Below are 24340 nucleotides of genomic sequence, written 5' to 3' on the forward strand. Positions count from 1 at the left end.
CTTTAAAACTTTAACTGGTGCCTCCAATCGCCGAAAGACGATGAGGACTTAAAAACTTTAACTGGTGCCTCCAATCGCCGAAAGACGATGAGGACTTAAAAACTTTAACTGGTGCCTCCAATCGCCGAAAGACGATGAGGACTTAAAAATTTTTAGAAAGCATACGATATATCTTTTCTTGCCTTAAATCACGTACAAGCGACAAGGTCTTTCTTCAAAACTTTTGGGAAAAAGCAAACATGCAATCTGAAAACACCTTATACTTCGAAAACTCTTCTTTTATTGGGTGACCTCATTAAAAACCCTCCTTAGGGAAAAAAGAGTGCCCCCTTCAAACTGTTTCATCAGAGACATTGTAAAGTGACTTTGTGTTTGTCTTTACTTACAAAGTTCTTAACTATAGTACAACTTCAGGTGCGTGGCGTTCCAGGTGCGAGGAATCGCCCCTCCTTCCAGCGTCTCTAAGCGGTAGGCGCCGTTCCCGAGCGCCTCGGTTATCCTGAACGGTCCAGTCCTTCTCTTCATCGCCTCAGCTTTCAGTCTCGCCTCTTCCCTGACCTCGTCCAGTAGATCCAGGTTCAGCCTTCTCTCTTCATTCGAGTCTTCCTCTACGAAGTTCTGGAATCTCGGCGAGCTCTCCTGGATCTCCACCAGAATCATGGCATCACACCCATAGACCAAGCTGAACGGGGTCTCATGGGTTCCTGACTGCTCGGTGGTGTGGTACGCCCAGACTATACGGGGCACCTCCTCAGCCCAACTTCCCTTGGCTTTTTCAAGCCTTCTCTTCAAACCTCTCAACAACACCCGATTAGCTGACTCCACCTGGCCATTTGTCTGAGGGTGCTCGACGGATGCAAATACTTGTTGAATTCCCACCCCTTCGCAAAGCTTCTTCAACAGGTGGCTTGCAAACTGCGTCCCATTATCCGACACCAGGCGTTTAGGCACTCCAAACCGGCACACGATGTTCTTCCATACGAAACCTTCGATCTTGTGTGCGGTGATCTGGGCCACTGGTTCAGCTTCAATCCACTTGGTGAAATACTCAATCGCCACCACCAAGTACTTCATCTGCCTGATCGCCAGCGGGAAAGGTCCCAGGATGTCGATTCCCCAAGTATGAAACGGCCAAGGGCTATAGATCGACTTCAACTCCTCGGGAGGCGCCTTGTGCCAATCGGCGTGCTGCTGGCATTGTTTACAACATTGGGCATATTTCTTGCAATCTTCTCTCATTGATGGCCAGTAGTAGCCTGCACGGAGAGTTCTCGCGGCCAGAGCTCGACCCCCGACGTGGCTTCCGCATATACCTTCGTGGAGCTCTGCCATGATTCTCGTGCACTTCTCGCCGTGTATGCATTCCAGGAGTGGGTGAGTGAACCCAAACCTGTACAGATCGCCATCAATCAATGTGTACTTGCTGGAATTTTTCTTTACCTTCCTAGCTTCCGTCGGATCCAGCGGGAGGAGGCCATCTGCCAGGCACCGCTTGTACTGTGTTATCCAAGTATCTGGCTCATGGGTGGCGCAGACCTGCATCACATTCACCTTCTCTCCTCGACATGCTCTAATTCTCGGCGATCTCAGAGTTTCTTGCGTCAAGGACTTATGGCTTCTCGCTGCTCTCTCCGTCGACTTGCTTATCTGAAGGACCAGGTGATCTGCTACAAATGCTCTTGGCGTCTTCAGAGTTTCTTGAATCACCGTCCTCTGCCTACCCCCCTTGCCTGAGCTAGCGAGCTTAGCAAGCAAGTCAGCTCGGGCATTCTGCTCTCTGGGCACATGTACCACTTCAAAGGAGGCAAAGGAACTCTTCAATTCCTGCACATACGCCAAGTAAGCCGCCATTTGTGGATCTTTAGCCTGGAACTCGCCTGTTACTTGCCCCGTGACTAGCAGCGAGTCACTCTTAGCCATCAGCACCCTCGCTCCCATCTCCTTGGCCAGCAGAATTCCGGCGATCAGCGCCTCGTACTCTGCTTGATTGTTGCTGGCTTTGAAGGCGAACCTCAGGGATTGTTCGATCAGCACGCCGTTGGGTCCTTCCAATATGACTCCAGCACCGCTGCCCTGCTGGTTCGACGATCCATCCACAGAAAGTACCCAACGGAAATCGTCTCCTTCAACCCGCGTCGCCTCTGATGAGAGCTCAACCACGAAATCTGCAAAGATTTGCCCCTTGATCGGGCCTCGGGGCTCATATTTAATGTCAAACTCTGACAACTCTACCGCCCACTTCACCATCCTTCCCGCAACGTCGGGTTTCTTCAAGACCTTCTGGATGGGCAGGTCAGTCATCACCAGTATCGTGAAACTGTGGAAGTAGTGGCGCAACCTCCTCGCCGAAAACACCACAGCCAGCGCAGCCTTCTCCAGGGCTTGATATCTCGTTTCTGGGCCCTGCAACACCTTGCTCACAAAATAAATAGGCTTCTGAGCCTGGTCTTGATCCTGGGCGAGCACCGCACTCACCGCCCTCTCAGTCACAGCAAAATACAACCTGAGAGGGATTCCCGCCAGCGGTTTGCACAGATACTCCTTCAGTTTGACGAAAGCTTCCTCACACTCTTTCGTCCAAACAAACTTATTATTGCGCCGCAGACATTGAAAATAGGGATACCCCTTTTCTCCGCTAGCTGACACGAATCGAGATAGGGCTGCCATCCGACCTGTTAGCTGCTGGACTTCTTTCACCGTAGCTGGGCTCCTCATCGCCAAGATGGCGGCACACTTGTCTGGGTTGGCTTCTATTCCTCTTTCAGTCAAGAGGAAACCCAAAAACTTTCCAGCCTCCACGCCGAAAATGCACTTCTCCGGATTGAGCTTTAACTTGAACTTGGCGATCGTCGTGAACAATTCTTCCAAGTCTGCAACGTGCTTGCTTTTTTCCTGCGAGGTCACGACCATGTCATCGACGTAGGCTTGCACGTTCCTTCCCAGCATTGGTGCAAGTACTCGATCCATCAACCTCTGGTACGTGGCCCCCGCGTTCTTCAGCCCAAACGGCATCACCTTATAGCAATAGCACGATCTCTCCGTCATGAAGGCTGTCTTCTCTTCATCCATGGGATGCATCTTGATCTGATTATATCCCGAGAAGGCATTCAGGAAGCTCAGCAACTTACACCCTGCAGCACTATCGACCAGGGCATCAATGCTTGGTAAAGGATACGAATCCTTTGGGCAAGCTTTGTTCAAGTCGGTGAAATCGACGCACATGCGCCATTTCCCGTTACTCTTCTTCACCAGCACGACATTTGCCAACCATTCAGGGTACTGGACTTCCCTGATGTGGCCTGCAGCGAGGAGTTTCTTTGTTTCGTCCCTGATCGCCTGCCTCCTCTCCTCGTTGAACTTTCTTCTCCTTTGTCGTACCGGTCTCACCAAATTGTCCATCGCCAGATGATGGCACAAGAAGTCGGGATCAATCCCGGGCATGTTCGAAGCGGACCATGCAAACGCGTCCAGATGCCGCTCAATCACCTTGGCGATCTGGTCCTGGAGATCGACCTCCAGAGATCTTCCTAGCTTGAAGATTTTTCCTCCGATCTCCTTCTCGAGCCACTGCTCGACAGGTTTAGGCCTGGATTCTCTGGCGATCACCGCCCTGGCGATTCCCTGTTCTCTTGCTTCCTCAGGGCGATTCCGCGCCTCTTCCTCCTCTAGGCCAGCATTCCTCTCCCCTAGCTCAGCGTCTACCATCTCCACATCTCTTCCGGCGGCCACCTCTGTGACCGTCGATCTGGGCTTCACACCGGGAGGTGGGGTGGTTGTTACATAACTCACTGATCTTTTGTTTTTCAGGCTATTCTCATAGCACCTTTTCGCTTCTTTCTGATCAGACTTGATCGTGATCACCACCCCTTCCATGGACGGCAACTTTACCTTCATGTGCCGAGTCGACGGGATGGCGCCTATCCTGTTAAGCGTGGGCCTTCCCAACAGGATGTTGTATGCTGAAGGAGCGTTTACGATGAGGTACTTGATTTTCTCCGTCCTCGACCCAGCCTCATCTGTAAACGTGGTTCTCAGCTCAATGTACCCGCTGACCTCCACCTGGTCACCAGCGAACCCATATAGGCACCCTCCATAGGGCCTTAGCTGGTCAAGGGGCAACTCCAGCTGCGTGAAAGTCGGCCAGAACATCACGTCTGCCGAGCTTCCTTTGTCCACCAGAACTCTGTGGACCTTCCTTCCCGCCGTAACCAACGAAATGACTATGGGATCGTTGTCATGAGGCACAACGTCCCGAAGATCCTGCTTGGTGAACGTAATGTCCACTTCCGGCGAGTGATCTTCAAACATATCCACTGTCATCACCGATCGCGCGTACTTTTTCCTCTGCGATGCGGTGCATCCACCACCTGAGAAGCCCCCTGCAATGGTGTGGATCTCCCCGTGGATAGGCATCTCGTGTTGCTGGGCTTCTCCACCTGCTGGCTGGGAACTCGATGCTCCCCCCGTCCTCCTGTCCAGCAGATAGTCATTTAGGAACCCACTCTTAACCAGATCGTCGAGCTGGTATCCTAAAGACAAACACGAGTCCAAAGTGTGGCCAAAACATTGGTGGAACTCGCACCAGGCATCCGGCTTTGCCCCCAGCACCTTGTCGCCCACCTTCTCAGGCGCTTTCAACCTAGCAAATATGTTAGGAATGGCGATCAGGTCCACTAGTCCCATGACAAACTTGTGCTTAGGCGGGCGATTGTATTCCCGGCGTGCTGGTGGCTGGCGTGCTTGGCTTCTTCCCTTGTTTCTCCTGTCGTAAGGATGGCGAGTCCTCTGGTCCTTCCTGGCCGCCGCCGCTGTTTCCAGCACCCTCTGCTGCTGGATCCTGGTCTGGGCGCGTGGCCTGGCGGGAGCCACGCTGCCTCTCTTCTCGGCGACTTCACTCTCGTCAGCGATGTGAGCCACCGCAAGTCGCCTGACTTCAGCAAACGTCGCGGGGTGAGCCCTGATCAAGGCCTCGCAGAATGGTCCCGGCTGCACGCCCTTCTTGAAGGCATAGACCAGCATTTCTTCATCCTTGGCCGGCGATCTGACCATCTGCGCTCCAAAGCGATTCAGGTAATCTCTGAGGGACTCCCCATGGTACTGCCTTATATCAAACAGATCATAAGACACCCTGGGCGGTGCCTTATTCACGATGTACTGCTCGACAAAAATCTTCGAGAACTGTTGAAAATTGGTTTTGTGGCCGTTAGGCAGGCTCACAAACCACTCCATCGCCGTTCCCTGGAGCGTACTCACGAACATCTTGCGTAGACGGCGTCTGACCCTCCCGACAGCATCATCTGCGTATGGAACGTGGTCAGATGAGCCTCAGGATCCTCCACGCCGGTAAAGACAGCCTTAACCGGAACCACGCTCGTGGGAATAGGTGTGTCGGTAATCGCCTGATTAAAAGGCATTGGGAAAACACGAGGTGGCGTCGACGGTGCCACCTCTTCAGCAGAAGAACGTCCTTGCTGCTCCCGAAGAGCTTGACGCAGCTCCTCCGTTACCTTGCTAAGCTCCTCGTTCCTGGCGCGAGAGGCGACCAGGTCGTCATGTATTCTCGCCTGCTCTACGCGTGAGGCTTCCACAGTTGCCTGCAACGAGCGCATCATCTCTGCCATCTGTGCCATGGTCATGGCGGCGGCGCCTTCGTCAGCAACGGGCGCAACTGGACTTGAACGATTGCTTCTCATCTTTCTCATGAACTCAGCGAATCTCAGAATGCAGCGAACGACACTTCAACCACGATCGAATCAGCGATCAATCGGAGAAAATAGTGCGAAACTGCGCAAGAAAACTCAAGAACACCGTAAGCCTTCAAAGAAAACCACAACCTCACCAGAAACCACTGCAACCAAACGAGCGAAAGAACTCGAACTTCCACCAAACAAATTACGCGTAAACAGCAGGAAACTTCACTCCACCGATCGAAAAGCCAAACGAACGGTACAAAACGCGAATTCACCGAACGAAACTCAAGCAAACAGCGAACGATGGTTGCACCAGCACACAACCACGCAGAAAACTTCGAAAACTTTCAAGAACTCACGCTGTGGATGGGAGCAAGTTTTACACAGCCCCACGGTGGGCGCCTGATGATCCCGCCTGTTGAACGGAACGCTGGAAACTGCCTCGTCAAAGGATCGACGTGCGCACCGCTTCTCACCTCCGTTCCTCTTCGGGATCTACCTCAAGAACCTGCAAAGAAACAGAGCGGCGCCGCTGCGGCCGATCGCACTCCAAAGCTCAAGTCAGTGACGGTATCACCAAATACTAAGAGAACAAGAACCGTGCAAATCCTCTCTCACAGTCAGCTCTAGAACTCGCAAGCGTAAAGAGTATGAACTGAACGTGCGTACCTCAGAAAGTTTGTTGAGAACTCTTATATACCTGGTTGTTTTCTCTCTCCTGGCAGTTACAGACCTGGACACGTGGCTCGCATCCAGTCGTACACGTGCCATCATCTGGAGGCTCCTTGACTTGGCGCTGCTTCTACTATCATTTTGGCTAAGTTACTTATGCATGGTACTGCCCAGTGCATAGCTAACTTGGGAGTGCGATCTCTACTGGAACTGGCGAGTTAGGGTGTCCTCATACACCTTCCCTGTGGTCTCGCCGGCCGCCTTCATAATCTGCTTCTCCTTCATCTTCGGCGATGTGCTTTCTCCGGCGATCTCCAACTGCTTGGTCGCCTGAAACTACATCTGGCGACTTCATCTTTAACATGGTGATCGCCGATTCTGGTAAGCTGGAAACCGGAACACGCCAATTTAACAACTGGCGATTACACGAACCCCCCGACTTCCTTCCCTCCTGCCCGCCTGGCGCCTCGCTAACACGCCTATACTGTAGCAGGATGCCACGTCATCACTCCCGTCCACCAGGGTGGTACACTTTGTGTAAAGCACGAGGAATTTATTCAACATTTATTTTTTAGAATGTTCTAAAATGCTTTGCATAATTGGGATTAGGTTCAGAAAATTTTCCTTACTTCTCATTTCTCTAATAAGGATGATCTTCTTTCTTTTATTAAGAGTGGTGGTAGTCCTTTGGTTAAATTGATTAAGCTTGTTGTGATAACTTTTTCTATTTGGATGATATGGTGTATGATGAATTATGCTAGATTTCAGGATAAGATTGATGTTTCTAGGGCTATTTCGGTAATTAAAGATTTAACTTGTCTAGTGAAAAATTCGTCAAAAGCTTTAATGAAGAATTATATGTTGGATTTCAACGTGATTAAGTTTTTTGGTATTAATGCTCGTACTGGTAAAGTTCTTCATCCTCTTCCTGTTAGATGGGAGTTCCCTTCACTAGGTTGGGTTAAAATTAACACTGATGAGGCTGCTAGGGGATATCCTAGTCTTGCTACTTGTGAAGGTATTTTTCGTGGGAGTATGGAGGAGTTCATTGGTGTTTTCTTTGTGTTTCTTGAAGTTCAGACTGCTATAGTTGTTGAGTTTTATGGAGTTATACATGCTATGGAGGAAGCTCAAAAGATGAGACTTACTGATGCATGACTTGGATGTGATTCTACCTTGGTTTGTGTTGCATTTACTAGTAGGACTAATGTTCCATGGATGCTTCGTAATTGATGAAATACTTGTCTTAATTACTGTGCGGAAAACAGGTTTATAGTTACTCATATTTTTCGTGAAGGGAATGTGTGTGCTAATAAGTTGGCTAATTTAGGATTTATTCATAGAGAATCATTTCATTAGTATAATAGGCTTCCATCTATTATTTTCTTAGAATTATTTATGAATAGGTATAGTCTACCTATGTATTGTTTTTGTTAACATATGAGTTTTGGTCTAGTCCCCACATAATTTTTTGTATTTTCTTTCTTTTTTAATAATACTCTTTCCATGAGATGGCAGATGATTGTTGTTACCTGAGGTGTCAGCCTAGTTGATGTCAAGTTGCATAGTGATGCCTAACATGAAAGCTTTTATAAAAACAAAAGAATGGGTTTTCCTTGAAATTTAGTGAAAGTTGGCGAAAGCTTTTTTTATCAGCAATTATAATCCTTATACAATCTCAAACAAGCAACATCCTGAACACCTATCCCATAAGTATTCCAGAAAACACTCTTGGCCAACTTAGTGGTCGAAGAGTAAGAAACAAAAAAGACAACAAGATTAAAAAACTACTACATGAATAAATCCTCCACTGCCGTCACACATATTATTGAACTGAACTTGCATAATCTTCTTAACAAAATTCAATCAAGATTTACCCACATAGATCAAATCCTTGCCTTATTACCCTGACTCTTTATTGTTTTTTATTCTCATAAAACAACTTGTTTTCCTTTTCCTATGCTAATAACATAGACAATAATTGCTTATACTCCATTCGCAGCATTGGTCATGATGGCACTATTTAGCTTTTGTTAGCTTGTCCCCCTAACAGACAAGCATCACCATCCGCGCCTCTCATATCCTTCCTTGCCATACCTTCGCGTAGCTGTCACTTCTTTCCTGCACACTTAACACGTACCCTTGTATTAGTCATGTTCAAACTGTTACTATAAAAATGCATTACACAACAACATCCCAAAGCAAGATAAGTACAAAATTTTGAGACTACCTAGCTTAAATACTGTAAACAATTTGGAGGGTATAAGACCCAGTTAGAGAAAGAAAAGCTAAATAGTTTATTTTTCCACTTCATCCAAGATTAAACCTATACTGACCATTCCTTGGACGTCGTTGACCACTGGTAATGTTGGTGCCACGTAAGCGAGGTCCCACGAGCGGCGTGGGTCAGTGTCTCGCGAAGCACGTGCGCCAAGGAGCCAAAGGGTGGTCAGACATCGGTCGCCAGGGTGTACCGACGTGCCACTAGATAGTGTGGAGAGGTCAGATATCGGGACCCAAACAATAGAGCTGGGCCACGAGAGGTGGATCCCAGACCACACACCAGTTATCAGTAAGGGAGAAGCCTAGGTCGCGAGGGTCCATGCGTGTAGAGTGGATGACGCGTTTAGGCGTAACACAAGTATAAAGGCACTAGAAAGATATGACCTGTGAAGGTTGTGTTCCAGGGACGAGCTGCATGCATGGCACGTGAACAGCTAGGGCACTCCTAGAGGCGGGTGACCCCAGAGATCAGGTGCACGAGGAGGCACACAGGTGGTCACCCGCCAGAGGTTGCACTCCAGTTAGGGACCCCACGCGCTAGGTTATCCTATGAGTAGGGTAACAACAGTGATGGGCCCGCCCCATCAGAAAAGCCCATTTTGGGAAAAGAGGAAACCCTAGTTTCAGTCTATAAATAGTAAGGTAACAAACTTGGCAAGGTCCATTATTCCCTTGCGCCGCTTAACACACACAATGACAGTTATACAATTTGGTGTTTCCTAGCCCTAGTACTGACTTGAGTGTCGGAGTACAAACGGCCTCTAGGGCGGCCTTTGTCTTTGTGTTTTCAGGCATTCATCACAGGAACGACACGTGAAAACGTAAAGATTCTGTACGAAAGAGTGACGTAGGCGCACGAAGGCACTTCGAGTCAACCGGCAGGAACAAAACCTGTAATTGTACTCAATAAAAGATTTCTTCAGGATGCACCTTCCCTTCCCTAAAAACAACACTATTCCTTTTTAGTGAGCCAAGAAGATAGTTAATGGAAGTAATGAGTCAAGGAAAGATCCATCATGGATTCCTAGTAGTTGTCGTGAGGAGTGGGGAGAGTGATTGGTTCGGCCATATCACTTGAAAGAGGTGGAAAAAGAGACCAAAGAAGTATATCCTATTGAGACTAGACAAAAGAGTGTTTAGGCTTGCAATTTGGCAGCATACCACTCATATGTTTGATCTTTTAAATCATGAACCAAGCATCTTCTTTTAAAGGTGAAGGAGGCTGACCAAGGGTTAAAAATGTGGTGGGAAAATTCAAATACAAATCATTCAAACTTGGTGCCTAAGGCAAGTCACAAGGCAAGTGTGACATAGTACGACCCATGTGCCTAGTTAGGTTTAAGAAACTAGTTTAGGGCTTAATGTGGGCTGCAATTAAGCTCAAATATATCCTATGTAGGTTTTAGAAACCTAACCCTAATTTACTTAAGTCAAAATTACAAGAAAAAATCCTACTATACTTTTAAGCAAGAAAAAAAATAAATCCTACTCTAAAATTTACACTATATGACACTTTTGAACATGTATAAGAGAGTACCTATGCCATTAGTAGTAGAGTCCCAAATCTTTTCTAATCTTCTTGTCATAGCTTTAGTGATTGATCTGAACTGAGACTTCTACCATAAAAAATATCTATATTATATCCAATCTGGATCTCTAGTTGAATTTTCAACTTCATCAATCACAACAATTAAAATTAAACTTTAATACTAAATTATAAAATTATAAATATTTTTTATTTCAAACCTATAGTTCTTTTAAAACTACAAGTGCTCTTATATATATAGAGGTAATGTTTTGATTCCAAATATGATACATCATTTATATAACTAAAATTGTGTTTTCATAATAATTGTATTTTGTGATTATTCACTAGTGCAAAATGTAGAAATAACTACTGTTTATTAAGTGTGGCTTTACGAACAGACGCAATCTTTAAAAACACGGTGACATTTTTGAAATTAATTTCATTTACAAGTGCAGCTATTTGTAATAGCTGCACTCGTAAATCAAATGCTTTGATTTACAAGTGCGGCTATAGGTAAAACCGCACTCGTAAATCAAGCGCTTTGATTTACAAGTGCGACTATTTGTAATAGCCGCACTCAGGGGTTATCATTGAAAAAATTGTAAGTTATTTTTAGTCTTTTTTCATTTAATTTAAAGCATTAATTATATTAAAAACTGATATCATTTTTGTCTCTTGTAGGATTCCTTGGATTCCCAAGGTAATTTTGCTCCTGAAGGTCGTCATGATATCCTGATTGAAGCAGTTGGACGACCTGAGCACTGTGGTCGTGTTCGTGCAGCTGGACAAGGGGTTGGAATTAAATTATATTTTGGAGTTTCACAACGACACTCATCCTCCTCCCCCCAAGAGACCAAAGCAGAAATGACGTGTAAGATACATGTACCGTCCTGTCCCCGGGCGTTGACCAAAGTCAAATTCAAAGTCAAAAGTCAACATATGGTGGGGCCCCTCAAAGGACCCAAGGAAGAAAGTCAACGAATTGACCACTTGAGGCGTCGCCAAGATGTAGGCATCGCCAAGAGGAGGCGTCGCCAAGAGGAGGCGTCGCCAAGATGAGGTGTCGCCAAGTTAAGGCATCAACAGTATCACCCCCCGATACCCATGGGTAGGAAAGACCGTGGAGGGGGCGACACCGCGAGAAGCCTCAGTACCTCAGGACAATAATAAAGAGAAGAGAAAGGTGGCTTCAAGGCCATAGTTCTAGTACTAGTAGGGAGTAACCTGACTCGTGAAGTACCCACGCCACCTCAGGGAGACCGCCGAGATAGATACGACCCTTGAGAGGGTCATGCCCAAGGCTGAACCAGGTGCATGGTGTGAGAGGAAGGTAGATACACTCCCAGGGCGAGTGACTAGAGGTTGGGGGGCATGAGTGGGCACCAAGAAAGTCACCCCACGCACCAGATGCACTTTGAGGAAAGAGGACTCACATAATGGAATAACCCTAAGTTAGGTTACGGCGTTGTGAGGCCTTCTGCGTAGTATAACGATCAAGTCAGAAGAACACGTGGCAATAAGCACGTGCTCATCAATGTTTTAGTGAAAGTTTGTTAAGATACGCGTTAATTTAGTTTACGTATCAAATGTTTCAAGGCACATTTTTATACGCTTTCAATGCGCTTTAACGCGCTTTAAATGCAGAAGGTGTATAAAAAGGGGCCTGGGGACATTTGAACGGGGGACCCTGAGTTTTGACTTAATTCTCACAGTTTACACAGAGGAAAACCCTAGTTGTCTCGTTGCGCACCACTGTACGCACAAGACAATTAGGGCAACACAGTACTAGTTACTCAGTATTTTCGACCACCTTCAGAGCATCCAGTCACGGTGTTTCGAGACGGAGGTGTGTCACCTTTTGATGTTTCTCGCTTGCTGACTTGATCATCGGAGTGCAAACGGCCACGAGGGCGCCCCTTTGTTCACTTCTTTTTAGGTACTCACAGACGGAGCAGAACGAAGGTGCCCTAGCTTGTGAGGACGAGCCACGCATAAAGACGACCCAGGTCAACCGGCGGGAACATTTGGTGCCCACCGTGGGGACGATATAAAACGTCAGTCCCATCACACAGTTTTCCCGTTCCAGTTGTAGTTTCCAACCCAATTCCAGTTCTCAAATCACAGATAGTCAAGAAGGCTTCCAGAAACCACGAACATGAGACCCGCACGCGCTAGGAGTGAAGAAATGACCATGCAACACCTCATGGGCATGATGCAAGAGTTGCAAGAAGCAATGGCAGCATCAAAAGCGGAGCAGGAGCGCATGCAGGCGGATCTCACAGCATCTCAGGTGAGAAACGATGAGCTCCACCGCGCCAACGAGGAGCTACGCCGCGGATGGCGTGACGTAGACGAGCCTGAGACTGCCACCCCACCAAGAGAATTCTCAACGCCATTCTCACAGGCGATTCTAGAAACAGCGATCCCCAACACGTTCACGGGGCCCAAAGTAACTTTCACAGGGATGGAGGACCCTGAGGCGCACCTCACTGCGTTCCACACGCAGATGATGCTGGTAGGCGGTTCTGATGCCGTAAGGTTCAAGCTCTTCATGAGCACTTTGACTAGGATGGCCATGGACTGGTTCATCAGCCTCCCAGAGGGTCACATCACGTTTTTCACACCCCCAGTTTCATATGACCTATTTGACGTCAAGCAGTATCAAGCTGAGACCTTGAAAGAGTACATAAGCCGCTTCGGGGCGCAGGTGGTGAAGGTGCGAACCACAAACGAACCCATTATCGTGAACGCATTCAGGAAAGGGGTGTGTCATAGGTCTTTCAGCAAGTCACTCAATCGCAGTCGCCCCAAGACTTTTGCTGAAGTAAGGCGTCGGGCGGTAGAACACATTCCCTCAAAGGGCGAGGCATACGAGAAGTGCACGACTGCTGCACCCACACGCCCAAGAGCGCAAATGCGCACACAACCTGCTAGGGTCCACGAAGCCGCCACAGAAAGAAAGAACCAAGACAGGAAGCGCACCTATGAGGCAAGGAGGACCCAACCTAGGGGTCGAGCAGAAGGAAGGAGAGAGGGAAATAGACCTCTAAGGCACAATTTTGTGGTGGAACTTAAAGACCTCATCGTTGTGCCCAACATAGCTGATAGGTTGAGGCCACCGGTGAAGTCTGAAAAAGTTCTGGGACGTTCTACATAAAGCACATTCTCAATAGTGGTTGAATTCCCTGTTCCAACAGTGCCTTTGCCCAAAATCCTTCCTCGGTTATTATCACCATAGGTTACATGTCCCTCTGCTTTGAGCTTCAAGCTAGTGAATTTTGTAAGATCTCCAGTCATATGCTTGGAGCAACCACTATCCAAGTACCACTGATTCTTCTTGTTGCTCATCTGCAAAACAGAGTAAAAATGATACAAATGGTACCCTTTTCAGTATAGGGTCCAGCACAAATTAAAACCTTCTCTTTGGTAGCCATTTTGCTAAATTCTTAGGAACAAGATGCTTTCTAGCAATGCAAGACCTAGAGGTATGACCAAATTTCATGCAGTAAAAACAGGTTACATGAGATGCCTTTTTGCCACTGTTAAAAGCTGAAAAACCTGATTTTGCTGGAACAAAAAAACTTGAAAGCTTTTTGACATTGGTTACATTTCCAGGGGTATAACCAAGACCATTTTTATTGAAAATAGCATTCTGTGAGCCAAGAAGAGACTCAAGGTTCTTTCTTCCCTTGGTGAAATTGGAAAGGGTTTTTAGCAAATACTCCACTTGTTTTTCCAATTTTTTGCAGTTTTCACAGGTTTTAATAGAGGCATGTAAGCATGTTAGTTCAAGGCTTACCAAATCTGTTTTGGCCTTATGCAATTCTTCCTCAAGTGTTTTTACTTTAGGTGCAAGCACATTATTTACCTTTTGCAACTTATTGCATATTACAGCTAGCCTATTTGCTTCATCATGTGTTTCCTTGAAAGCAGCAAGCAATTGATCATAGTTATCAGAATCCACAGAAATTCCCTTACTGAATCAGATATTGACTCCTCATCCTTCATCATGAAGCACAAATTGTTTTCCTCATTCTCAGTTGAAGAGCTGCTGGTTGAAGATACTTCATTTTCTTCCCATGAGATGTAAGCTCTTCTTCCCTTGCTCCTTTCAACTTTCTTGATGGTAGATTTATCCCTTGATTGATTGTTTGGACAATCTGTTTTGATGTGCCCTGCTTTGCCACAGCCAAAGCAAGTATAGTTAGAGGAATTTGAATCATTAGGTTTAGGATACCTTATTTTCTGCTGGTTCCTCTCTCTGCTTTTCTTCTTCAGGAATTTGCTGAATCTTTTTGTAAGAAGACTGATTGTTTCATCATCTTCAGCATCTTCTTTTTCCTCCTTGATCTCATTCTGTTCACTTGCTTTCAGTGCAAGACCTTTGGGTTTTCTCTCTGCTGTTTCCTGCTCTTTGAGTCTCTTGAGCTCTAGCTCATGCTCCATTAGCTTTCCAAAGAGTGCAGCAGTTCCCAGCTTTGACAGATCACGACTTTTAGATATGGCAGTCACCTTTGGTTGCCAGCTTCTGTCGAGGAACTTCAATATCTTTATGTTGAGTTCCTCTCTGTCAAATTCTTTTCCCAAACCAGTAAGGTGATTCACAATATGAGTGAACCTTTTCTACACATCAGTAATGCTCTCCTCGGGTTGCATTTTAAACAATTCATATTCTTGGATCAGAGAATGTTTTCTTGACCTCTTCACATCTTCAGTGCCCTCATGAGTGACTTCTAAGACTTCCCACATCTCCTTAGGTGACTTACATTGGGATATCCTGAAGAACTCATCCATTGTTAATGCAGAGGTTATGATGTTCTTGGCCACAAGATCATGTTGAGCCTTCCTTCTTTCAGTCTCATTCCATTCAGATCTTGGTTTTATCACTTCTTCATCCTTGACAACCTGCATAGGCACATAGGGTCCATGGACCACAACTTCCTAAATTAATGCATCAATAGATTCCATGAAAATTCGCATTCTAATTTTCCAAAATGCATAATTCATTCCATTGAACATAGGTGGTCTATTAACAGTAGATCCCTCAGCAAAAAGCACTTTAAACTCAGATATTATTACAAACAAACTTGATTAAAATACAAGTCCTAGCTCTTGATACCAATTGTTGGGTTTAATAGTGCCAAAGTTCAAGAGGGGGCCGAATTGACCTTTTAACAATTTCTGGCAGAATCAGTATTTATCACAGTATACAAAAAATAAATCGATTTATTTGGAAATGAACAGATTTATTTTGGCACTGTTTGTGTTTGAAAACGTTTATAGAGCCAAGTCAATCACGAGATTATGCAGATTGATTTTCCAGATACACACACTGATATTAGGAAGAAGAACAGTGAATCACAAAACAACAAGCTTCAATTTTAAGTAAGTGATTAAGGTTCAATTGATAGCTTGACAATTAATTGAGTAACCAATCACAATCAACCTGTTCCAGAGGCTTTTAACAGATTATAGATGTTCTTTTCAGAATCAAACAGTTTTTCCAGAAATTAAGAACAGTATGAAACGAGCCCAGAAAGAACAGATTTATTATTGATTGAACAGATTTATTTCTTGACAGTTTAACATATATGCAGAAATTTAAGTGCAAAGATTAATGGAGAATGAACACAAGGCAATTATACTAGTTCACTCAACTGAGCTACATCTAGTATTCACCTAAACCAAGGTGAAATTCACTAAATCACAATTCAAACAAACACAAATCCCACTGTTCTTGAAACCTACAAGAACTTAGGTACACTTGCTGAAAAACCCTATTTCAGCACACACACTCTTCAGAAACCGTATCAAGAAGAGTGTACAACCAAACTTTTACAAGAAAAGAAATGTGAAACGACTACACCTGATTGAGGATGCAGAAATCTTCCTTAAACCAGTAGAACAGATTGCTAGAACAGTAGCAGCACCTCTCACCAAGCTTTTGGAACCAAACAAGAACAAGCACTTTTTGATTTTCGAAATCTTTCAAGAACAGATGCTAATTCTTTGTAAATCCTTAATTCTTTGATGCAAAACTTGTTTTCTCAATTGTATGATCGATGTTTAAACTCAGAAACAAGTTTCCATTTTATAGAAAACCAACTTATGACAGATTTTTGAAAAACAGTTAAAGCTGTTATAAAATGAACAGATTGAAAATAAAAAGAACAAATTTATTTTCAAAAAGCAGTTAGAGAATTTGTTATGTGAGGAGACTTAGTCAGCCATTCTGGTGCAGGGACAAATTTAAAACCGTTTGAGGTAGACTTGGCACCAGAGTAAAAAAAGAATCTATTCATTTACAGATGAACAAATTTATTTTTCAAAACGAAAACAGAAAAAAGCTTAACTATTTAAAGCACAATCGTTTTGAAAGGTAGAAGACTTGGTCAAAATGCTTGATGCACAAAATCTAATTTTCACAAGACTTAGCCAAGGCATAAGTTTAAAAATGAATCTGTTTATTTAGAAAAGAACATATTTATTTTTATGCAGTAAACGTGTTTTTTGTAAAACATGTGAAAAAACAATTTAAGAAATTTTGTGCTTGCTCTTATCACATGGTCAGTGGTTAGGAGGTGAGTTACTCAGCAAAAAGCCTACTCTTAAACAACCTCAAAACACTACCTAAGACATTCTTAAAGCAAATGTAAATATACAAGAATTGTACATAAAAGTCTTCTTCAAACACATGTCTTGAAGTGGCAGCAACCATCTTCAACAGATGCATCCAAGGGATGAGAGCAAAACGACGTTCATGACGGAGACGAGCAACTACTGTTACGAGGTGATGCCGTTTGGGTTGAAAAATGCAGGCGCCACCTACCAGAGGCTGCTGGACAAGGTCCTTGCTCCCATGCTGGGAAGGAACGTGCATGCCTACGTAGATGACATGGTGGTGACTTCACGCGAGAGAGGGCAGCACACAGCTGATCTAGAAGAAATGTTTGCTACCATATCAAAGTATCGCCTCTAATTAAACCCAGAAAAGTGCGTTTTTGGCGTGGAAGCAGGGAAGTTCTTGGGATTTATGCTCACTGAAAGGGGAATAGAGGCGAACCCTGATAAGTGTGCAGCTATTATAGCCATCAGGAGCCCAACCTCAGTTAAAGAAGTTCAGCAATTGACTGGGAGGATGGCAGCTTTGTCTAGGTTTGTGTCAGCTGGAGGGGAGAAAGGCCACCCTTATTTCCAATGCCTCAAGAGGAATAGCCGTTTTACATGGACGGATGAGTGCGAAGCAACGCTCCTCAAGTTAAAGGAGTACTTGGCGACGCCACCGATGCTTTGCAAGCCACAGGTAGGCGTCCCCCCTCCGATTATACTTTGCGGTAACAGAATGGGCCATTAGTTCTGTGCTGGTCCAGGAGCAAGACCAAGTGCAGAAGCCCATTTACTTCGTAAGCAAGGCCTTGCAAGGCCCAGAATTGAGGTACCAGTCGCTAGAGAAGGCGGCGCTAACAGTGGTGTTCTCAGCCCGAAGGCTCCGCCACTATTTCCACAGTTTCACAGTGGTGGTGATGACAAACCTCCCCATCCAGAAATTACTTCAAAAGCCAGATGTAGCAGGGAGAATTGTTCGCTGGGCGGTAGAGCTGTCGGAGTTTGATATCCATTATGAACCTAGGGGGTCCATCAAAGGGCAAGTCTATGCTGATTTCGTGGCAGAGCTCTCACCAGGAGGAGACCCTCAAGAGGTGGAGTTAGGGTCACAGTGGATGCTCTCAGTGGATGGATCTTCCAACCAGTAAGGGAGTGGCGTTGGAATAATCTTGGAGGGGCCTAATGGGGTGTTGATCGAGCAAGCTTTACGCTTCGCTTTCAAAGCGAGCAACAACCAGCCGGAGTACGAGGCGTTGAGTGTCGGGATGCTGTTGGCTAAAGAAATGGGTGCGCAGAGCCTCCTGGCAAAGAGTGACTCACTATTGGTCATAGGGCAAGTAACGGGGGAGTATCAGGCAAAGGATCCACAGATGGCCGCATACTTGAAGTACGTCGAGGTGTTGAAATGAGCCTTCGCTGCGTTTGAGCTGGTGCATGTCCCTAGGGAACAGAATGCCAGAGCTGACCTGCTCGCCAAGTTGGCCAGCTCAGGTAAGGGGGGAAGGCAGAGGACTGTAATCCAAGAGACCCTCAAAACGCCGTGAAAGTTTGTTGCCGACAACAGGGTGGATGTCCTTCACGTTAGTACAACAAGAGGAAAGCCAAGGAGCCATCGCTCTTTGAGTCAAGATACGGCGAGGGCACCCTGCATCAGTACCTATGCAACCTCGCCGGAAGAAGAGAAGGGTGTACAGGTATGCGCCTTGGAGGAAGGCGACACCTGGATGACCCCTTACAGGCAATACCTCGCAGATGGGATCCTCCCAGCAGAACCAGAAGAAGGCAAGAAGGTCAAGAGGAACGCCGCAAGGTACACCTTAGTGGATGCGATATTATTCAAACATGGGTTTACGCACCCTATCTTGACGTGCGTAAGTGGCGTCGAATGCACCATGATAATGGCTGTACTCCACGAAGGTATTTGTGGGAGCCACGTGGGAGGAAGATCCTTGGCATCCAAGGTAGTACGTGCGGGTTTTTACTGGCCGACGATAAGAAAAGACTGTGTTCGATACGCCCAGCGTTGCAAACAGTGTCAGATGCACGCTGATTGGCATAAGGCATCGCCGGAGGAGCTGAGATCCATACACAGCCCATGGCCTTTCCATACTTGGGGTATTGATATCCTAGGTCCGTTCCTGTTGGTGATAAGGCAGATGAAGTACTTAATCGTTGCCATCGAATACTTCACTAAGTGGATAGAGGTAGAACTAGTGTCATAGATCACTGCGCACAAGGTACAACACTTTGTTTAGCTGTGTGTTCTTGAGGTGTTCAAGATCAGCAATCTTAGTGTAGGCCAAGTAGAGTGTGTTTCTTGAGGTTTTCAAGGTCATTCTCTTGGTTGTTGTTGTAAGTGATCAAGGTGTGGTTGCTTAGTGGATTTCCTCAGGGTTTCTGAGAAGACTAGATGTAGCTCTGTATTGGAGTGAACCAGTATAAACAGCTGTGTACAATCTTTCTATCCCTAACTCTTTAATTTCAGTTTGTTTGTTGTTTGCTGGTATAAACAACCGATTGTTTCGAAGAAACAACCGATTGTTTTTTCTAGTGTTTCAGTTTTGCTTGCTGTTTTGGCTAACTGAATTGCTTAATCATTTGATTTCTAAAATAAGTTCATTCTAGCTTTGAAAAGATTGCGAAAACCCCTTTAAACAATTCACCCCCCTCTAGTTTAAAGCCATCTTTTCTAACACTGCGCACCCATTTCTTTAGCCAACAGCATCCTGGCAATCAACGCCTCGTACTCCGCCGGGTTGTTGCTCGCTTTGAAAGCGAAGCGTAAAGCTTGCTCGATCAACATCCCATTAGGCCCCTCCAAGATTATTCCAGTGCCACTCCCTTGCTGGTTGGAAGATCCATCCATTGAGAGCATCCACTGTGACCTTAACTCCACCTCTTGAGGGTCTCCTCCTGGTGAGAGCTCTACCACGAAATCAGCATAGACTTGCCCTTTGATGGACCCCATGGATTCATACTGGATATCAAACTCCGACAGCTCTACCGCCCAACGATCCATCCTCCCTGCTACATCTGGCTTTTGAAGTACTTTCTGGATGGGGAGGTTTGTCATCACCACCACTGTGAAGCTGTGGAAATAGTGGCGGAGCCTTCGGGCTGAGAACACCACTGTTAGCGCCGCCTTCTCTAGCGACTGGTACCTCAATTCTGGGCCTTGTAAGGCCTTGCTTACGAAGTAAATGGGCTTCTGCACTTGGTCTTGCTCCTGGACCAGCACAGAACTAATGGCCCATTCTGTTACCGCAAAGTATAATCGGAGGGGGACGCCTACCTGTGGCTTGCAAAGCACCGGTGGCGTCGCCAAGTACTCCTTCAACTTGAGGAACGCTGCTTCGCACTCATCCGTCCATGTAAAATGTCTATTCCTCCTGAGGCATTGGAAATAAGGGTGGCCTTTCTCCCCTCCAGCAGACACAAACCTAGACAAAGCTGTCATCCTCCCAGTCAATTGCTGAACTTCTTTAACTGAGGTTGGGCTCCTGATGGCTATAATAGCTGCACACTTATTAGGGTTCACCTCTATTCCCCTTTCAGTGAGCATAAATCCCAAGAACTTCCCTGCTTCCACACCAAAAACGCACTTTTCTGGGTTTAATTTGAGGCGATACTTTGATATGGTAGCAAACAGCTCTTCCAGATCAGCTGCGTGTTGCCCTCTCTCGTGTGAAGTCACCACCATGTCATCTACGTAGGCCTGCACGTTCCTTCCCAGCATGGGAGCAAGGACCTTGCCCATCAGCCTCTGGTAGGTGGCGCCTGCATTTTTCAACCCAAACAACATCACCTTGTAACAGTAGCTGCTCGTCTCCGTCATGAAAGCCGTTTTGCTCTCATCCCTTGGATGCATCTTGATCTGATTGTAACCTGATAATGCATCTAAGAAACTCAGCATCTTGCATCCCGAGGCGCTATCCACTAATGCGTCGATGTTGGGCAGCGGGTACGAATCTTTGGGGCATGCCTTGTTCAGATCGTCGAAGTCAACACACATCCTCCATTTCCCATTCGCCTTCTTTATTAGAACTACGTTGGCTAGCCACTTAGGGTATTGTATCTCCCTGATGTGCCCAGCGCTTAGCATCTTCTGCGTCTCTTCCTTCACGACGAGGCATCGCTCCTCGTTGAACTTCCTCCTTCTCTGTCGCACAGGGCGAACCTTGGCGTCCATGGTAAGATGGTGGCACAAAAAATCTGGGTCGATGCCTGACATGTTCGCCGCAGTCCATGCGAATGCATCTAGGTGTCGCGAGATCACCGCAGCTACCCCTTCTCGTTCTTCCTGACACAAGAAGCGTCCTAATTTGAACACCTTACTCCCTATCTGTCTTTCCACCACGTTGTCTACTGGTTGGGGTTGCTCATTCTGCACGTTCTCTGAGCGGGACTCATTCATGGAGTCCACTTCTATAGGTGTCGCCCTATCGGATGCATCGGGCATCGCCTCCTCTGACTCTTCTTCCATGGGCGAGGCCTCTCCGTATACTTCTTCCATTGGCGAGGCGTCACTGTATCTTTCTTTTGTGCGTGCATCTTCTATAGGCGTCGCCCCTGCACGTATGGCCTCGACAGGCGTGGACTCTGTGGGCGTCGCCTCCCGCACTAGTTCTAACTCTACTTGCGAAATTGAAACTGGTGGTCGTTCAATCACCATGACCACGCCTCTCTTCGTCTTCAGGCTATTTTCATAGCACTTACGGGCCTCTTCCTGATCTGACTTGATTACGATTACTTTGCCACTAAGATCTGGTAGCTTCATCTTCATGTGGCGTGTGGAGGACACTGCCCTTAATCTGTTCAAGGCAGGTCTGCCTAACAAGATGTTGTAGGCTGAGTTGGCGTTAACCACCAAGTACCGGATGCTCTCGGTTCGCAACGCCGCTCCATCAGTGAACGTCGTCCTCAGTTCTAGGTAACCACGTACCTCCACTGGGTTATCTTTAAACCCATACAAGCATCCAGTATATGGTCTCAGCAGGTCGGGGGATAACTGTAGCTTGTTGAAGGTCGACCAAAACATGACGTCTGCAAAACTGCCTTGGTCGACGAGAACCCTATGTACCTTTATTCCTGCTGTGACTATTGAAATGACCACGGGGTCATTATCGTGTGGGATGACATCCCGCAGGTCAGCCCTTATGAAAATGAGGTCTGACTCCCATGGGTCATTCGGAAATTCCTCGGCAACTGAACTTACCGACCTCACATATTTCTTACGTTGAGAGGTAGTGGGTCCTCCTCCGGAAAGCCGCCAGAAATGGTGTGTACTTCTCCGTGAGTCGGCATTTTGTGCGCTTGACCTTCCTCTGGGGTCGCCGTGGCTGTTGTTGTAGTAGACCCAGCAAGATAATCTTTTAGGAAACCATTATTCACAAGCTCATCCAACTGATAGCCCAGCGCCAAACAGTTGTTAATATGGTGCCCAAACGCCTTGTGAAATTTGCACCACGACTCCTTGTGAGATCCCAGCACTTTGTCAAACTTCACCGGTGGCCTCAACCTGTCAGCTATGTTGGGCACAACGATGAGGTCTTTAAGTTCCACCACAAAATTGTGCCTTAGAGGTCTATTTCCCTCTCTCCTTCCTTCTGCTCGACCCCTAGGCTGGGTCCTCCTTGCCTCGTAGGTGCGCTTCCCGTCTTGGTTCTTTCTTTCTGTGGTGGCTTCGTGGACCCTAGCAGGTTGTGTGCGCATTTGCGCTCTTGGGCGTGTGGGTGCAGCAGTCGTGCTCTTCTTGTATGCCTCGCCCTCCGAGGCAATGTGTTCTACCGCCCGATGCCTTACTTCAGCAAAAGTATTTGGGCGGCTGCGATTGAGTGACTTGCTGAAAGACCCAGGACACACCCCTTTCCTGAAAGCGTACACGTTCATGGGTTCGTCTGTGGTTCCCACCTTCACCATCTGCACCCCGAAGCGGCTTATGTACTCTTTCAAGGTCTCACCTTGATACTGCTTCACGTCAAATAGGTCATATGAAACTGGGGGTGGGGCCCTGTTGGCTAGGTACTGCTCTCTGAACAGCCGCGAGAGCTGTGTGAAAGACGTGATGTGACCCTCTGGGAGGCTGATGAACCAGTCCATGGCCATCCCTGTCAAAGTGCTCATGAAGAGCTTGCACCTTACGACATCAGAACCGCCTACCAGCATCATCTGCGTGTGGAACGCAGTGAGGTGCGCCTCAGGGTCCTCCATCCCCTGTGAAAGTTACTTTGGGCCCTGTGAACGTGTTGGAGATCACTGTTTCTAGAATCATCTGTGAGAATGGCGTTGAGAATTCTCTTGGTGGGGTGGTAGTCTAAGGTTCGTCTACGTCACGCCATCCGCGGCGTAGCTCCTCGTTGGCGCGGTGGAGCTCATCGTTTCTCGCCGGAGATGCTGTGAGATCCGCCTGCATGCGCTCCTGCTCCGCTTTTGTTGCTGTCATTGCTTCTTGCAACCCTTGCATCATGCCCATGAGTTGTTGCAAGGTCATCTCTTCACTCCTAGCGCGTGCGGGTCTCATGTTCGTGGTTTCTGGAACCCTTCTTGACTATCTGTGATTTGAGAACTGGAATTGGGTTGGAAACTGCAACTGGAACGGAAAACTGTGTGATGGGACTGACGTTTTATATCTGTTCCCGCCAGTTGACCTGGGTCGTCTTTATGCGTGGCTCGTCCACATGAGCTTGGGCACCTTCGTTCTGCTCCGTCTGTGAGTACCTCAAAAGAAGTGAACAAAGGGGCGCCCTCGCGGCCTTTTGCACTCCGACGATCAAGTCAGCTAGCGAGAAACATCAAAAGGTGACACACCTCCGTCTCGAAACACCGTGACTGGATGCTCTGAAGGTGGTCGAAAATACTGAGTAACTAGTACTGTGTTGCCCTAATTGTCTTGTGCGTACAGTGGTGCGCAACGAGACAACTAGGGTTTTCCTCTGTGTAAAGTGTGAGAATTAGGTCAAAACTCGGGTCCCCCGTTCAAATGTCCCCAGGCCATTTTTTATACACCTTCTGCATTTAAAGCGCGTTAAAGCGCATTGAAAGGGTATAAAAATGTGCCTTGAAACATTTGATACGTAAACTAAATTAACGCGTACCTTAACAAACTTTCACTAAAACATTGATGAGCACGTGCTTATTGCCACGTGTTCTTCTGACTTGATCGTTATTCTACGCAAAAGGCCTCACAGCGTCGTAACCCAACTTAGGGTTATTCCATTATGTGAGTCCTCTTTCCTCGAAGTGCATCTGGCGCGTGGGGTGACTTTCTGGGTGCCCACTCATGCCCCCCAACCTCTAGTCACTCGCCCTGGGAGTGTATCTACCTTTCTCTCGTATCATGCACGTGGTTCCCCCCTGGTCATGGCCCTCTCATGGGTTGTATCTGTCCTAGGGTCTCCCAGCAGTGGCGTGGATACCTCACGTGTCAGGTCTACCCCCTACTGGTACTAGAACTCATGGCCTTGAAGCCACCTTTCTTTTCTCCTTGCTACTGTTCTGAACTGTCTAGGCTTGATGTCTCTTTTGGGCGATGTCTTTGCTTAGGCGATGTCTTACTTGGGCG

At 46.8% G+C, this 24340-nt stretch overlaps 1 protein-coding gene across 1 annotated transcript; it reads right to left on the reverse strand.

The window, feature by feature from the left end:
• Positions 1 to 13155: 13155 nt before the first annotated feature.
• LOC137817821 (uncharacterized) lies at positions 13156 to 22884 on the reverse strand. The gene is made up of 5 exons (XM_068621045.1): positions 22098 to 22884; positions 19973 to 21984; positions 19483 to 19624; positions 14152 to 14348; positions 13156 to 13521 (listed from the first exon to the last, which is right to left on the reverse strand). Exons 1-5 carry the CDS (start codon positions 22882 to 22884, stop codon positions 13156 to 13158), a joined length of 3504 nt encoding a protein of 1167 aa, XP_068477146.1.
• Between the last annotated feature and the right edge of the window lie 1456 nt (positions 22885 to 24340).

The sequence above is a fragment of the Phaseolus vulgaris genome, chromosome 10 (assembly GCF_000499845.2).
Source record: "Phaseolus vulgaris cultivar G19833 chromosome 10, P. vulgaris v2.0, whole genome shotgun sequence".
NCBI lineage: Eukaryota > Viridiplantae > Streptophyta > Magnoliopsida > Fabales > Fabaceae > Phaseolus > Phaseolus vulgaris.

Coding starts and splice junctions, on each gene's coding strand:
- LOC137817821 (XM_068621045.1), bottom strand. CDS start 22,884: ATGGCCATGGACTGGTTCATCAGCCTCCCAGAGGGTCACATCACGTCT. Junction 14,349..19,482: donor GCTGTTGGCTAAAGAAATGG/GTGCGCAGTGTT, acceptor GTGGCAAAGCAG/GGCACATCAAAACAGATTGT. Junction 13,522..14,151: donor AGGAGTCAATATCTGATTCA/GTAAGGGAATTT, acceptor TCTGTTTTGCAG/ATGAGCAACAAGAAGAATCA.